The sequence below is a fragment of the Palaemon carinicauda genome, chromosome 45, assembly GCF_036898095.1.
Source record: "Palaemon carinicauda isolate YSFRI2023 chromosome 45, ASM3689809v2, whole genome shotgun sequence".
In the NCBI taxonomy this organism is placed as follows: domain Eukaryota; kingdom Metazoa; phylum Arthropoda; class Malacostraca; order Decapoda; family Palaemonidae; genus Palaemon; species Palaemon carinicauda.
This window is the reverse complement of record NC_090769.1, coordinates 1960672-1977423: the sequence shown is the minus strand read 5'-3', so window position 1 is coordinate 1977423 and position 16752 is coordinate 1960672. Positions and strand designations below refer to the sequence as shown.

Here is a 16752-nt window from a genome sequence, read left to right as displayed (position 1 = left end):
AAATCATCTCTCAGCTTTTCATTATTATCAACTTTTGTACTTTCTTTTATATTGAAAATTACTATATTGTTTTTCTTTTTCTCCTTTTCCCTTATTTCTATCATCTCTGCCCTGACTTCCTCCCTAACTTCTTCTCTTGTCAGCTGACCCGTTCCTATCATATTTTTATCCACCAATGACCTAATCTCCTTTTTTAACTCATCTACCGTATCCTGCAGCCCTATGAAATTATCCCTGAGCTCATCATACTGTTTCTTAAGTTTCTTGTTTTCTGCCTTCAAGTTTTAGCATAGAATATGCAGATTGAAGAAGAAGAAGCGTCCCTCCCAGGCGTTCCGTAAACAAAGCTTCGAAGCATCTGCACTATATATCACACTCACACTTGCTCCCGGCGTCTATTGCAGTTTATTTCCGTTGTTATTTGTTTCTATACGCATTTTAAATCATGGTGCAACAACAAACACTCAAACATCTGTACCAGACCATTTATAGTCAGGCTGTTTCTGCGGAATGCGGACTTCTTTCTGTCGGAAACAGTGATGGCAAATTATACATTTTTGAGTAAGTAGTCAAGGCAAGTCTTAAAGGTGCTTGCACAATATTTCACGTTTTTATAAGGCGGGTATTCTAATTACTGTATTATGATTCCGTAGACTATTGAATTTTACTTAGCTCTAAGGTATGATAGAATTACATATATTAATGTGGGTTCTTCTGGGAGTTTTTGAGATTCGTTTCCAAATTTGTGGCCTTACGTTCGTTAATTTTTGCTTTATTTTATTATATAATGTTTTAATGACGTTAATCGTTTGAAATAGGTATTTTTAAAGTTAATTGACTGGTTAAACTTGAGGAAATACGTCTGAAAGCCCCAGTTTTAATTTAGTAGTGGAGCCGTATAGGACACATATCATATGGGTTGTAACTTAGTTTAAGCGGAGCCTTTGTAGTTTGTTGGGACAGAGTGAAAAACCACATTTTACAAACAGACACAAGAACATCACCTAACCGAATGTTTCCTACGTAACCTATCCTAAGGTTCTCCACCTAACCTAAGGTTCTCCACCTAACCTAAGGTTCTCCACCTAACCTAACCTTGAAGCCATATCCTTAGACTGCCGTAATCTTATCTTAACCTGTCCCAACGAACTACATTCACCCTGATTAAGCTAAGCTAAAGGTATGGCGGTCGAAGGGAGTTGGTTACAGAGGGCCTCCTATAGTTAAGTAGGTATTGATATGGCTCCTAGGTAAGGCGGGAAGCCTTAGGTTAGGTCAGGGGCTATTGTGTGTCTTTCATTTTTTAAATTATTCTAGTCGGAATCTCTAGAATTTTAATATGTGCATAACTAGAAAAATATGAATTATCCCCAAGCATTTCCACAAGAATAGTTCTAAGTACCAGCGCCTTTGTATATCAGCGGCTAGTTCCTCCCGTGTGGATTATAAATGGACATCAACTAATCTAAACTCCCCCCCCCCCCTAACCTAACCTAACCTACAAGTCGTGTCCTTACCTACTTACCCTAACATTGCCATATTTTAAGTCTGCCTTAGTAACACATACTGGTGGCCGCTATCGTACATAAACCCCAAAGTACCGTTGAATACTCTTTTCTTCATTAATAATATTCTACAATAGTAAATATTTAGCCAAATTTCTCTATTTTGTATTTCCTCACAAAACCATACAGAGTAAAAGTTGTACAGTGTGTCCTAAGATTCTCAAGTTGTGTCTTAACTGATTTTTATGGAATGGCAAACAAAGTATAGTATGTGCAGAAGACTGGTTGTTTCTATTCCACCATGTGGTAAACTGTGTCCATTTTTCTGCTGACTCCAGCAACTGCTTAACAAGATGAAAATTTAAGAAATTAGGGTAAATGTATGATACTTATTTTCTAGCCGAATACACAAACCTTATTTTTTTCTTACTCGCTATCTTGTGTTTTATGTATTTCTGACCATGATTGTAGGGGCAAACCATCCATCTATAGGTTTTAGTACCCTTATTCAAAAGAGACCCAAGTGGGAAACCAGGGTTTTTTGTGCGAGGAAATGCAAAAAAAAAAAAAAAAAAAATGAGTTATATGCAGCTTTAATAATGGTAAGAAATGTATAATAAACACAAGATAACCAGTTGGAAAAATAGATGGTTCGTGCAACTGGCATCTGAGTGCCGTAATTTCAAAAGTTATGATTGAGAAATCACATTAAAAATAGAAGAAAGCACGAGAACACCGTCTAACCTAACGTTCCCCACCTAACCTAATCTTGGGGCCATATCATTACCTACCGGGCCGACCCCCGCTTAGACTGCCATATCCTTACCAACTTACATACCCCCTTAGAGGGTTGTATCCTTACCTACTTAGCTATTGGGGCAATGTCCCCCCCCCCCCGCCCCCTCTTACACTGCCTATCCATAGCCCTAAGACTCAAGTCTCAACCCTGTGTTTGCTTCTTAAACAGCTTCACTCCTGGCAAGGTAACAATAAATCATATTTCGTAAATTGTAAAACTAGCTTCTTATTGTCGTTTTTCAGACCAAGATAAACGCCATTACCATGCATTTCACTGCTCCTCTATTCTGACAAGCAATACTTCCCATGGGTCATTATTAAAGTATCATAAGTAGGCATATTTACAGAAATCCTTACCTTGATTTTGGAAGGTGGAAGGTCCTCTGTAGATTTTGGAAATACAGTGAACACTCGCTACTTCGCGGTTCGACCATCGCGGATTTTTTTCATAACCCATGTATATACATATATCGCAGATTTTCCGGAAATATCAAAAATACCGCGATGTGACCGATGGTGCGAGATTGGAGAAAGTAAGGAAAATTGAATCATGATTGATTTTCATTATAAATGAAACTTTGAGGAGCAACAAAGATATCATTTGTTAGAGAGATAGAGAGAGGTAAGGAATGGGAGGTAGTGAAAAGTAGCCCACAGAGGTAGAGAGAGAGAGGTAGAGAGAGAGAGAGAGAGAGAGAGAGAGAGAGATAGGTAGAGGTAGAGAGAGAGAGGTAGAGAGAGAGAGAGAGAGAGAGAGAGATAGAGGGGGTTTAAATGTAATAAACAAAAAAAAATTTATAGGTTATAACACATTGGTGCTTATGTAATATCAACTGTATAGTGTAGACGGTTTGAATAAGTTAAGAAATGGTATAAACGATACTTTGTTAGTGTATTCGTACGCACTCAAGAGCGGCAGATAGATGACAGCTGATCTAATCACAGCCAAAAGTAAAACAAAAAAAAAGTCATCAATACTCGATTTTTAAAACACACCCGAAATTTAAAAACAAAAGTACACGCTTTCTTAATGTGCAATTAACTATTTAAAGAGTGGCAATTTTCTAGAATAAAATGATATTTCCCAAAAAATAGTGATTTGCTGAAGAAATTGGATGCCGTATTTTTAGCTATGATTGAAATGGATGTAGACTCAGCCTAATTTTTTTGTTTCGTATTTAATTGACACTAAGAAAACTAATTTTAGTTTCTTCATCTAAATGTAAGTATTGTATAACACGAAGAGAGAGAGAGAGAGAGAGAGAGAGAGAGAGAGAGAGAGAGAGAGAGAGAATGAATCGGCTGTTGTAATCAAATGGCGTGTTTTTGTTTCGTGAGAATTTCATCGCCACGACTATAACAACAACATACTGTACTGAACTTTACAGTATTATACAGGCTACTGTTATATGATAAAGTAAAATATTTGTAATCTATTTTATATGAAATGGGGCTATTTTTTTTTTTTTTAAATTTACATTTACGTATGTAAAACAACTCTCTCTCTCTCTCTCTCTCTCTCTCTCTCTCTCTCTCTCTCTCTCTCTCTCTCGTAGATTGTTTTCCTGCTTTGCTACGTATGTATGATTTTATATAGATACGGTAAATAATATTTGTAATAACATATTTTATAAAAGCTTTTACTGAAATATCATTATTTATCACTTTCATCATGCGCGTTAAATTCCTTAGTTTGTTTACTGAGCGTACTTTATGACGCCGTCGTTTCAGGCGGCGTCATAAAGAAAAACATTTCATTTGGAAGTCCTAAGAAAAATTAAGTAAAACATTAGTAATAACCAAATCAACATTCTGTACTGAATAATCAATATAATCGATGCAAAAAAATAACCTATACACAGATGTGTAAATGCGTTTGTTTCTTCATTATAATCAGAGATAAACGTAAACAAAACATTGGTTGCCATTTTCTATCGTGCTTTTTGGCGTGTTTAGGAAACGCATGACATAAAGTCGCCTTTAATATTTGTGCCTGTTTTAGTTTAGGGTACGTTAGTACATGCATTAAGTGTTTTGTACATTAAAGGGTAGTTTGTTAACAGTACTACGTACAAGGGAAGGTTTTAAAAGTCTGAATATACATGTTAAATAAATAGGTAAATATGGTGTCACTACTTCGCGGATTTTCACCTATCGCGGCCGGGTCTGGAACCTATCTACCGCGATAAACGAGGGTTCACATATTTGAAAAAAATGCATACGATATACAGTAAATTACTGTAATACTTTATGCACACCCTCATGTGATATTATTATTATTATTATTACTATCCAAGCTACAACCCTAGTTGGAAAAGCAAGATGCTATAAGCCCAGGGGCTCCAACAGGGAAAAATAGCCCAGTGAGGAAAGGAAATAAATAAATGAAGAGGACAAATTAACAATAAATCATTCTAAAAAAGGCAACAACGTCAAAACAGATATGTCCTACATAAACTATTAACAACGTCAAAAACAAATATGTCATATATAAACTATAAAAAGACTCACGTACGTCCGCCTGGTCAACAAAAAAGCATTTGCTCCAAATTTGAACTTTTGAAGTTCTACTGATTCAACTACACGGTTAGGAAGATCATTCCACAACTTGGTAACAGCTGGAATAAAACTTCTAGAGTACTGCGTAGTATTGAGCCTCAGGAGTAAGAAATATGCTCCTCACCATTTGTATTACAATTTCGTTGTTTGCATGGTGATGCACATTAAAACAACTTCTATATATTCTGGAAATCATTGTGTAAGATATCTTTATTGTTGTTGATTGGACAACATGCTCATGATGGTTAAATAAAGACAAAATGTTGTGTGTCGCTATTAGGTACCGGTCTCTGGATATTGTAGCTATGTAGAACATTGTAAGGTTAAATTGTTAAAGTCAGGGTATGTTCTATTATTCTGTATTGTACATTAAGAAATATAGTGTACTGTCTTACAAGTCAAAGTATGATCGTCGTTCTTCTTTATTTCCAGCCTCAAAAGCGGGAGTGCCAGCCGTGAGTCAGCAGTTGGCGATCACTTACGATCACCATCGCACATCTTGAATGTTCACACAGACTCTATTTACTCCATGATAAGTGCAGATTCGTTTTGTGTAACTGGAACTACTGGTACAATTACGGTATGTTATTAAAACTGTATATGCATGTTGATACTGTAATGGGTTTGTTTGTATAAGATATAGTATTTTGCTTATATTTTAACACATGGTAGAACTTATAGAATTAGTTTTGATGGCATCCTGAATTAAAGGTAATTAGGGATTAATATAATGTGAAACTTTGACCTCAGGAGATGGCTCATGTTTGATCATTAGCTCCAACTTATTTAATTTTCTTTATCCCCAGTTGAAAGATTGGTATCATAGTTCATTTGTGTTTTCTAATTTTGTTGTATTATTCATGTGTGAACAAGTAGTACAGTACATTATTTTTCTTTGTTCTAGATCCCTATATCCAAAAAGTGTTGTAATGTACTGTACTATACTGTACTGTTTAGTGTATAAAAAACAAGATTGTAAATAAAATATCTGAAGTCAAGTAGCAGCTAGTGCATTGTAATACAGTATACAGTTTAGCTGTGTGTGCTAGCACAAACTGTCAATCCTATATGGCATTCAAAACAGCTAATGGAAGGAATATCTACAGTGTACCTCATGAAGTGTACTGTGGGCATTACTTGAAGGATTTTGCATCATCCACTTTTTAGCCCTCTATTATATCTCTGTCCCACCTACTTTCTACCATCTTGATGTCCAACTGCTTCTTAATATTTATTTTTATAGTGCAAATTGTTAATCACATTAACCCTTCTACCTCCAGGCTATTTGGAACTTTCCAACCCTTAACCCCCAAGCGTTGTTTTTTTCAAGCACATTTTGCAATATATATTTTTCAATATTAAACTTAGCCGGTGATTATATAAGCTGCAACTCTGTTGCTCGACAGAAAACTCTACGTTCAAAATACGCCAGCGATCGCTATGCAGGTAGGGGGTGTACATCAACAGCGCCATCTGTCGAGCAGGTACTCAGTACTCAATGTAAACACAGAACCAATTTTCTCTCTGTCGGGCTACCGGCAAGACCTACTAATTCGCTGTTACTAACTGGATTTGTTTTCACAACTATTTGGTGAAGTACACTATTCTAGTTTTGAGCTTTCGCTATGCAGGTGTTTTATCTTCATCTCAAAACTTGAACTCGTTTTGGATAGATTTAATTATGGTGACAAAGAGAGTATGGACTCTCTTTCACTTTTAAATGGCCGACCCTTCCCTTAGACGGAAGTGTGTTTAGGTTTTTAGTAATTTTGCTTAACACGTTATAGATCTATATATTTTATATCTCTCCGCCTTTATTAGGCCTCTTCGATTAACTTTCCATTTATTATAAACATATAAAAATAAATTTTTATGTTTTGTTTATATGCGACCTTTCCTGATAGTAGGCGGTCCTTACTTGGAACCGAAGTTAATCAACGTTGAGCCCGTTATATCGTATTTAGCCTTTAAAGAATTTAAAACTTTTTAAATTTAATGTTTTATGAAAGAATTTCTTTAATAGTCTTCGTACTGTTTTCAAAGATGAACTAACGTTTAGTTTTTTAGACTACGCAGTTGTTGACGTTCAGGACGTTCAACATGCGCTCTATCGTTACGATAGAGAGAGAGTGTATCACGGTTTCACTTTGCAGTAAGAGTAAATCGATTCTGACGTTTTGTTCATTCTTTCTTAGCTTAAATGTTTTAAATTCTAAATTAAAGGAACTTTTTATTTGGAAAACCTTTCAGTTTTTTCCTTTAGTCAAATAACATGTTTTTTTGACGATATATAATTGGGCTCTTCTCTTAGGTGCGAAATCAAGAGAGAAAGAGAGAGAGAGATAGAGACGGAGGGAGAGAGAGGAGAGAAAACGTTCCGTTCAAGCGGGTAACGTTGTTCTCGAGTTGCTCTCGTCCCTAGTCGCTGTACGGGGAGGAAGGATAAAACGTTTTTAGTTTTTTATTCTCGTCCCCAGGCTATGTGCGGTGAGAGATTGAAAACGTAGTTATATGAACTAGTGTTTAGTCTCTTTCCCAGCCACTGAATTTTTTATCTTAAAATATGTTTTCTGTTTTTTGCTGGTATTAATGAGCTTGCATTATACGACTGATTTCGCAATTACTACCTTTTAATGAAGGGTAGAATTGTGTGTTTCAGGTAGAAATCAGTAAAAGTTTCGATTTCAGTGAAATAAGTGCAAAACAGAAAATCGATAAAGTGATATGCGCAAAGTGTTACAGTGTTGCGTCCGAGGGTTCGTCTGTTTGTGCCTGTCGTTCACCTAGTCCGGGACCTCTTGCAAGCTCCCAAGCCCAGGGGAGAAGTAATGTCGAACGACTTATGGGTTCGAGAGGCCTTGATCAACGAACAGACGTTTTTCCCTCCGTGGTTTCGGGCGTATCTACCCAAGATCGCCCCACCCACACAAAGACGAGAGAGCCCATTTATTTCTCGTCTGCGGAAGAGGTTTCTCGTAAGAAACCATGGACCAAGGTCTCGCGGCTTATTAAGCGCAAGTCGGTCCCTTCCGCGCAAGTCCAACGGCCCAGTTGTAGCCACTGGGTCAGTTCGGACTCGCTGCAGTCTTCCGACGACTGCTCACCTCCTAAGAGAGGCAAAGCGGTACCGCATCAGGCAGTCACACCGTCTGTTGCCGCACCTGCTCCTGTAGACCCTAGTGGTCTTTGCTGCAGACCATGCAGTCTCAGTTAACGTCATTGATGCGGGACTTTCGTGTGGAGAAGGTTGACACTGCACCAACCTCTAGCCTACAACCAACCACGGTTGTGCGTCCTGTGGACGCTGAGGCGACCTTCTGCCGCACTCCAGCTGAGAGAGTCCCGCCACCCATGCGTTCCAGTGTACCCTGCCAGCCGCATGTTGACGTTCAGTAACGCACGGAACCTTCCGTTGACGTTCACAAGGTACAACAACAGTCTAAGTTGTTTTGTTTTGACGCGGTGCGTCAACCTCCGCATTCTAGAGTAGTTTTGACTGCTCAGTCTAGACAGTCAAAGCAGTCTCGAGTGGACACTGTATGTCCTCACGCACCTGTTGTGGTTGACAGTTCAGTTGTTGACAGTTCACAGACTGTCAAGCAGTTACATGACGTTGCCTTCTGGTCTGCTACTAATGCACCAGTGAGAGACTCACTGAGGTAACCTAGCTTTTATCGGACAAGGTTCCTGTAGATGAGGAAGTTGCTGTTCTCCCTCCTACTGATATTCCCTTGAGGACTCTGTCATTTGGAGAGGAGCCTTAAGCTGCTTAGCCTCCTATGGACTTTAATTAAATCATGATGATTTTTTAAGGATCTTCGTCCAGATCTTGTAACTGCTGCTCCTCGTTCGCCTAACGTCAGAACTTACACTAGGCCTAGCTACTTCGAAGCCGTTGTTTTTAAGCTAGTGCTCTCTCGCTCTCCTAGAGAGCGTTACGTTGGCTAGGCGACTGGTTTTTGCACCAGGAGGAGTCTTAGGGATACAGCCTTTGATTTCCCTTCTTTTAAACTGGCTTATAGAGCGAGAGTCTGATAGGACACGAGAGAAGTTCTCGGCTTGGGAGTTCATGCCTCTGCCCAGATAGACTTCTCAATTCTGGTAGACTCGCCCTGGCGCCTAGCCAGGAGACGCTCCAAGTTGTTTACAGGTCAACTTCTCAACTTTTGTCGAGCCTTTGAAGTTTTGCTGTACTGTACTATTATGTCACACATAACAAGGCTTTCAGGGATGGTAAATGGTTCCGCCTCAGTCGCCAACCCCGTCTGTTGCCACACCTGCTCCCGTAGACCCTAAATGGGCTTTGCTGCAGGACATGCAGTCCAAGCATGCGTCCTTGATAGAGGACTTAAATGCGGAGAAGAACCTTCTGGCCAACAACCTTCCAACCGGTCGGTTGTGCGCCCTGTTGACGCTGAGGTAACCTACTCGCGTCTGCCAGTTGAGGTGGTTCCTCCTTCTGGCCAACAACCTTCCAACCGGTTGGTTGTGCGCCCTGTTGACGCTGAGGTAACCTACTCGCGTCTGCCAGTTGAGGTGGTTCCTCCTTCTGGCCAACAACCTTCCCACCGGTCGGTTGTGCGCCCTGTTGACGCTGAGGTATCCTACTCGCGTCTGCCAGTTGAGGTGGTTCCTCCACCGATGCGACCCAGTGTGGGTTGCCAGTCGCACGTTGACGTTAAGCAACGCTCGGAGGTGGTTGTTGACGTTCAGGACGTTCAACAACCAGCAGAGGTGACTTGTTGTGACGCAGTGCGTCAACCTCAGCAACCCGGTAGGGTGTTGACTGCACGACCCAGACAGTCTAGACAGTTTCGGGTTGACGCTGTACTTCCTCGCGCACCCATGGTTGTTGACAGTTCACAGACTGTGCAGCAGTTCCATGATATTGCGTCCGGCTCCGTCACGCATCCACCAGTGCGACCGGATTCAGCGAGTCAGACGTTGCCCACTCCGTTGCCGTTTCCTCATCAGTTTCGGATGAGGAACCCTCTGATGAGGACGTTGCTGAACAAGACGATCAGCCCCCAGCCCTGCTATCCATCCAGAAGATGCTGAAGAAGGAACGCTGCCCAGTCAGGCTGTGGATGAGTCTGGTAGGGACACTGTCATCCGTGGATCAATTTGTGTCACTAGGAAGACTACACCTCCGTCCTCTTCTATACCATCTAGCTTTTCACTGGAAAAAGGACAAGACGCTAGAAGCGGTCTCAATCCCGGTTTCCGGAAAGATATAGTCTTGTTTGACTTGGTGAAAGGACTATATCAACCTTAGAGAGGGTCTTCCCCTGACTGTTCAGACTCCCAACCACGTTCTCTTCTCGGACGCATCGGACGTAGGCTGGGGTGCGACATTAAACGGTCGGGAATGCTCGGGATTATGGAACTCGAATCAAAGGACAATGCATTTCAACTGCAAGGAGCTACTGGCAGTACGTCTGACCTGGAAAAGCTTCAGGTCTCTCCTTCAAGGCAAAGTGGTGGAGGTGAACTCGGACAACACCACGGCTTTGGCGTACATCTCCAAGCAAGGAGGGACCTACTCTCTGACATTGTACGAGATCGCAAGGGACCTCCTCACCTGGTCAAAAGGTCTAAACATATCACTAGTAACGAGGTTCATCCAAGGCAACTTGAATGTCATGGCAGATTGTCTCAGTCGGAAGAGACAAATAATTCCAACAGAATGGACCCTCCACAAGGATGTATGCAAGAGACTTTGGGCCACCTGGGGCCAGCCAACCATAGATCTCTTCGCAACCTCGATGACCAAGAGGCTCCCAATATTTTGCTCACCAATCCCGGACCCAGCAGCAGTTTATATAGATGCCTTTCTACTAGATTGGTCACATCTAGATCTATATGCATTCCCTCCGTTCAAGATTGTCAACAAGGTACTGCAGAAGTTCGCCTCTCACGAAGGGACAAGGTTGACGCTAGTTGCTTCCCTCTGGCCCGCGAGAGAATGGTTCACCGAGGTACTTCGATGGCTAGTAGACGTTCCCAGAACACTTACCCTAAGGGTGGACCTTCTACGTCAGCCACGCGTAAAGAAGGTACACCAAGGCCTCCACGCTCTTCGTCTGACTGCCTTCAGTCTATCGAAAGACTCTCGAGAGCTAGAGGCTTTTCGAAGGAGGCAGCCAGAGCGATTGCTAGAGCAAGGAGAACATCCACCCTTAGAGTCTACCAATCGAAGTGGGAAATCTTCCGAAACTGGTGCAAGTCAGTATCCGTATCCTCGACCAGTACCTCTGTAACTCAAATAGCTGACTTCCTCTTATATCTGAGGAAAGAACGATCTCTTTCAGCTCCCACTATCAAGGGTTACAGAAGCATGTTGGCATCAGTCTTCCGTCACAGAGGCTTAGATCTTTCCAACAATAAAGATCTACAGGACCTCCTTAAGTCTTTTGAGACCACGAAGGAGCGTCGTTTGGTTACACCTGGTTGGAATTTAGACGTGGTACTAAGATTCCTTATGTCAGACAGGTTCGAACCGCTACAATCAGCCTCCCTGAAAGATCTCACCTTAAAGACTCTTTTCCTGGTATGCTTAGCCACAGCTAAAAGAGTCAGTGAGATTCATGCCTTCAGCAAGAACATCGGATGCTCATCCGAAACGGCTACATGTTCTACAACTTGGTTTTCTAGCCAAAAACGAGCTGCCTTCTCGGCCTTGGCCAATATCGTTCGATATTCCAAACTTATTGTATGGTTGGAAATGAACTAGAAAGAGTCTTATGTCCTGTAAGAGCTCTTAAGTTCTATTTAAAACGAACTAAACCTTTACGAGGCCCGTCTGAAGCTTTATGGTGTTCAGTTAAGAAACCATCTTTGCCTATGTCAAAGAATGCTTTATCCTATTTTATCAGACTGTTAATACGAGAAGCTCATTCCCATCTGAATGAGGAAGGCCAAGCTTTGCTGAAGGTAAGGACACACGAAGTTAGAGCTATCGCAACTTCCGTGGCCTTTAAACAAAATAGATCTCTGCAAAGTATAATCGACGCAACCTATTGGAAAAGCAAGTCAGTGTTCGCGTCTTTTTATCTTAAGAATGTCCAGTCTCTTTACGAGAACTGCTACACTCTGGGACCATTCGTAGCAACGAGTGCAGTAGTGGGTGAGGGCTCAACCACTACAATTCCCTAATTCCATAACCTTTTTAATCTTTCTCTTGAAATGTTTTATTATTGTTTTTGGGTTGTCCGGAAGGCTAAGAAGCTTTTCGCATCCTACTTGATTTGGCGGGTGGTCAAAGTCATTTCTTGAGAAGCGCCTAGATTAGAGGTTTTGATGAGGTCCTGTTGTATGGGTTGCAACCCTTGATACTTCAGATCCTAGGGGTCGCTCAGCATCCTAAGAGGATCGCGAGGCTCCGTAAGGAAGACGTACTTAAAAAGGCAGAGTAATTGTTCAAGTCGACTTCCTTACCAGGTACTTATTTATTTTATGTTTGTTATTTTGAATAACTGCTAAAATGAAATACAAAATACTTAGCTCATAATAATGTAAACAAGTTATGCTGGTCTCTACCCACCCCCCTGGGTGTGAATCAGCTTATATAATCACCGGCTAAGTTTAATATTGAAAAATGTTAATTTTATTAATAAAATAAATTTTTGAATATACTTACCCGGTGATTATATATTAAAGGACCCTCCCTTCCTCCCCAATAGAGACCCAGTGGACCGAGGAGAAAATTGGTTCTGTGTTTACATTGAGTACTGAGTACCTGCTCGACAGATGGCGCTGTTGATGTACACCCCCTACCTGCATAGCGATCGCTGGCGTATTTTGAACGTAGAGTTTTCTGTCGAGCAACAGAGTTGCAGCTTATATAATCACCGGGTAAGTATATTCAAAAATTCATTTTATTAATAAAAATAACATTTTTTAAATTGCTCTAACAGCCTTAATTTTCGTCATAGAGAGGTCAGGTTGGTCTCATTCTTTTGGAAAATGCCTAAAGTTTCTCAAAAAGTTATAAAAAATATGCAAAAAAAAATGTAAACAGCAGTTTTTTGCAAGGACGTACCAGTACGTCTATGGGGGTAAAGGGATGAGTTTTGTGAAACGTACCAGTACATCCATTGGGGGTAAAAGGGTTAACTATAACTTTTTGTAGTTTACGCTGCTTATCTCAAGTGCATGATTTATTTTTAAATCTGTAATTTTTCATTACTCTCGTAAATTGAATATTGTTTTTTACAGGGTCGCAGATGGAATGACTTGAGGCAGCAACAGTCTAGTGTTGCTTGGACAATATCCCTGGATTGCGATCAGGCCAACTTTGGGGTGAGTTACAGGTTTTGAAATACAGTAGTTATTAACAGTTACATTAATTGTATCCTATCAGGATTTTTATTAGTAGAATTGAGGTACATACAGTACAGTGCTATAAATAAAAACAAAGAATTGTACAGCCTTACCCTATACTTTCTATTCCCCATATTGGAATTTTTAGAAGTGGTTTAGTTCTCCTTGATTCAAATGCTTTTTTTCTTTCTTTCTTTCTAATTGTTTCATTCTACTTATATACTGTACTGTACAAACTTTTCATTCTTTCATGTAGAAAATGTCTTCAACAGAGCTGGAGTTGCCATTGAAATCATTAACAAGTTAGTTAACAGGTGGTGGGTGAGTAGCCCTGATCACCCGCCCATCAAAGACACCTCACTTTCCTTGCAATGGGGCAGTTACTATAGGAGCGAGATCGAGTTTTCTGCTTTTACCGGCGTCTAGGGTTTGTGATAAATTGGGAGATGTCGAATTTCTTACTCAAGCAGAGATTTAAGCATCAGGCCATTCTGGTAGACACGACAGTAGCGAGAGTCTTTCCACCAGATGATTGTATCAGCAAGCTAAGATGTAGTACAACCATTTCTGTCCAAGACAGTACTCTGAGCTTGGCACTTGCAGAGCCTTCTTGGCCACTTTTCCTCTCTGGAGAAGCTCATTCTGCACAAGTGCCTCCACCAGAGTTCCCTTCTTTGATGTTTGAAGAATCACTTGTCGGCTTTCGTAAATCCCCCAACCATCCTGTTCCAGTGGGACAGGAAGTGTGGTATGATCTGTCCTGGTGGTTAGATAAAGAAAACCTCATAAGGGTAGTCCCTCATGACTGTCCCCCTCTTGGACATGCAGCTGCTCTCAGACACATCGAAAGAGAGAATGGGGTCAGCACCATAGTAACCAGGTCATCGTCTTGTGTAAGATTAACAGAAGAAAAGCATCTGCACATTGTTCTGGAATTGCAAGTAGCTTTCCTAACCCTGCAAGAATTCTAAGAATGTTTGAGGAGGCATTCGGTGCTGTTGATGAACAACATCATCTCCATGGGCAGTGTTTTATTCACCCTGTACGGCTTGATGTATCATGTCATAGAACTGTCAGCCATATACATTTCTGGCATGAGGAATGTCCTAATGGATGCGATCAGTGGCTAGGTGCAGGTTATATGATCAAGTTGACCCCTACTCCCTTGAGCAATTGAGAAGCTTCTTGACCTGCTAGAATCATTGAATTGACCTGTTAGCTACATGGCTAACTACATTCCTCACAATGTCCCTGGTCACTCCAAGGTTGTCATATGCTGTTGTTAACTACTTCGTTAACAATTTCAACGGCCATTCCATCTCTGCTTAAGACATTCCGTATTTTAAAGGACTTGGGATGATATCACTAGGCAAAAGCAAATTACTATTGAAATTTGTTAATTTTCCTATTGAGTAAATAGCATGGACTGGTTCCACAGTTGCCACAGTTTAGTCTTGAAAAATCGAGATTATGATCAAGACTGAAGTTCTCATTAAGAGCTATCATTAGCAGTAGTAATGAAAATATCAGTAATTTGATAATTTCTTTAGATAGTTATATTGGTATCTTGAGGGCAGAACTGTCTCAAGAATTTGCTGTGTTTTGTTGTAGGGAAGAACTCTTGGCTGGCAAGCTAAAATTGGTCTGATGATGGTTGCAGTTGGGTGAAACTGACCGTTGAAGAGCTCTGGAGAGAGTATCTTCCCACTTAAGCAAGCTTTTGACATAAATTCAAATCAAAAGTTATTAAAACATGAAAGATGAAAATTTTTCTTCAAACACTGTGCAGGTATTTAAAACCTCATGATGTACTAAGACCCTTCCTCTAATTCCTTTCCATTATTTCATAACTCTTATTGAGATGTGTCAAGGAATGAGAGTACTGTACAGGTATTTAACAGCTGAGACAAAGGTCTTATTTGAGCAAGAATTTAGTCTGTAATTTAACTACCACTTAGCAGATTTTCTGCTCTTGATTCTTCTGCCCAACGGGCTGCTTTGGCTTTAGGAATAGTCGAGTTATGTATCGGTGAAACATGAAATTTATGATTACAGATATATGTATATTATTGGTTATTTTACAGTGTAGCCGACTTTATACCTTATTTCATAAGTTTACTGACCTTTGATGAATTAGATAACTTAAAACTGTAATTTCCTACATTTTTATCAATTGTAATATGAAATTCTGTAAAGAAGATTATCAGATTTTTTCTTTATTTTCCAGACCCCTGAAGTAAATTCCTTGGCTTATGATAATGAACGCAGAGTAATTTATGCAGCTTGTGGTGACTGGAGAACGCATGTCTATGACCTAGAGACTGGGAAGAGGCTTCAGACTCTTGACGGGCATGATGACTATGTCCATGATGTTGCAATAGGTCAAAGGTACTTTGATTGTTTACTTTGTCTTAAGTTGACATACAGTACTGTACTGTACTGTATTTTGATATGCTAAATCTGCTAAGCAAAGGTTTAATCGCAATGCACAACTGTTCCAAAAAATGAACTGTTGTTTATGGTAGTGTTAGAAATTCTGGGATGCTATATTGACTAGTTTTCAATATTAATCTTACCCGATAATCATGTAGCTGTCAACTCTGTTGCCGACAGAAATCTACGGTCGGGATACGCCAGCGATCACTATACAGGTGGGGGTGAACACAACAGCGCCATCTGTGGTCAGGTACTCCAGTACTTCTTGTCAACACCACCTCAATTTTTCCTCTGTCGTGCCTCCGGCTAGACCTACATGGATACGCTGTTGATTCTGGAGTTATTGCTCACGATTTGGTGATGTATTTGCTCTAGAGTTTAGCCTTCGCTATTCAGGAAGCTTTATCATTAGCTTAGCAAGTTTTTGGAATTAATTTGATTTAATTTTTGATTTAATTTTGGTGACGAAGAGAGTATGAACTCTCTTTCACTTTTAATGGCCGACCCTTCCCTTAGACGGAAGTGTTGGTGTCGAAGAGAGTATAGACTCTCTTTCTTAATTTTGCTTAACAAAAGTTATAGATTTATTTTATATCTCTCCGCCTTTTATAGGCCTCTTCGATTAACTTCCTTTTATTATAAACTTATTAAAATTAATTTTTATATTTGTTTATATTCGACCTTTCCTAATAGTAGGCGGTCTTTTCTTGGAACCGAAGTTAATTAACATTGAGCCCGTCATTTCGTTTTTACCTGTTAACATATTATGCTATTTTAATGTTTTTGAAAGAATTTCTTTGATAGTCTCGTACTGTTTTCAAAGTTGAACTAACGTTTTGTTTTGTCTCTGCAGTTGTTAACGTTCAGAACGTTCAACATGCGCTCTATCGTTACGATAGAGAGAGAGTATTCACGGTGTCACGTTGCAGTAAGAGTAAACCGATTCTAGCGTTTTGTTCATTCTTTCTTAGCTTAAATGGTTTTAATTCTAATAAAGGAACTTTTTATTTGGGAAATCTTTCAGTTTTTTTCCTTTAACAATAATATGTTTTAACGATATATATAATTGGGCTCATCTCTCAGGTTCTAAGTCAAGAGAGAGAGAGAGAGAGAGAGAGATAGAGACGGAGGG

General features: G+C 40.1%; 1 protein-coding gene across 1 annotated transcript in view; it reads left to right on the top strand.

The window, feature by feature from the left end:
• Positions 1-317: 317 nt before the first annotated feature.
• The window catches only part of LOC137634960 (THO complex subunit 6 homolog), a 47390-nt gene continuing 30955 nt past the window's right edge, over positions 318-16752 (top strand). Inside the window, exons 1-4 of the mRNA XM_068367525.1 lie at positions 318-561; positions 5295-5442; positions 13080-13163; positions 15412-15572. Coding sequence (XP_068223626.1) covers positions 446-561; positions 5295-5442; positions 13080-13163; positions 15412-15572 — 509 coding nt within the window. The 5' untranslated portion in view covers positions 318-445. The remainder of the gene's footprint in view (positions 562-5294; positions 5443-13079; positions 13164-15411; positions 15573-16752) is intronic.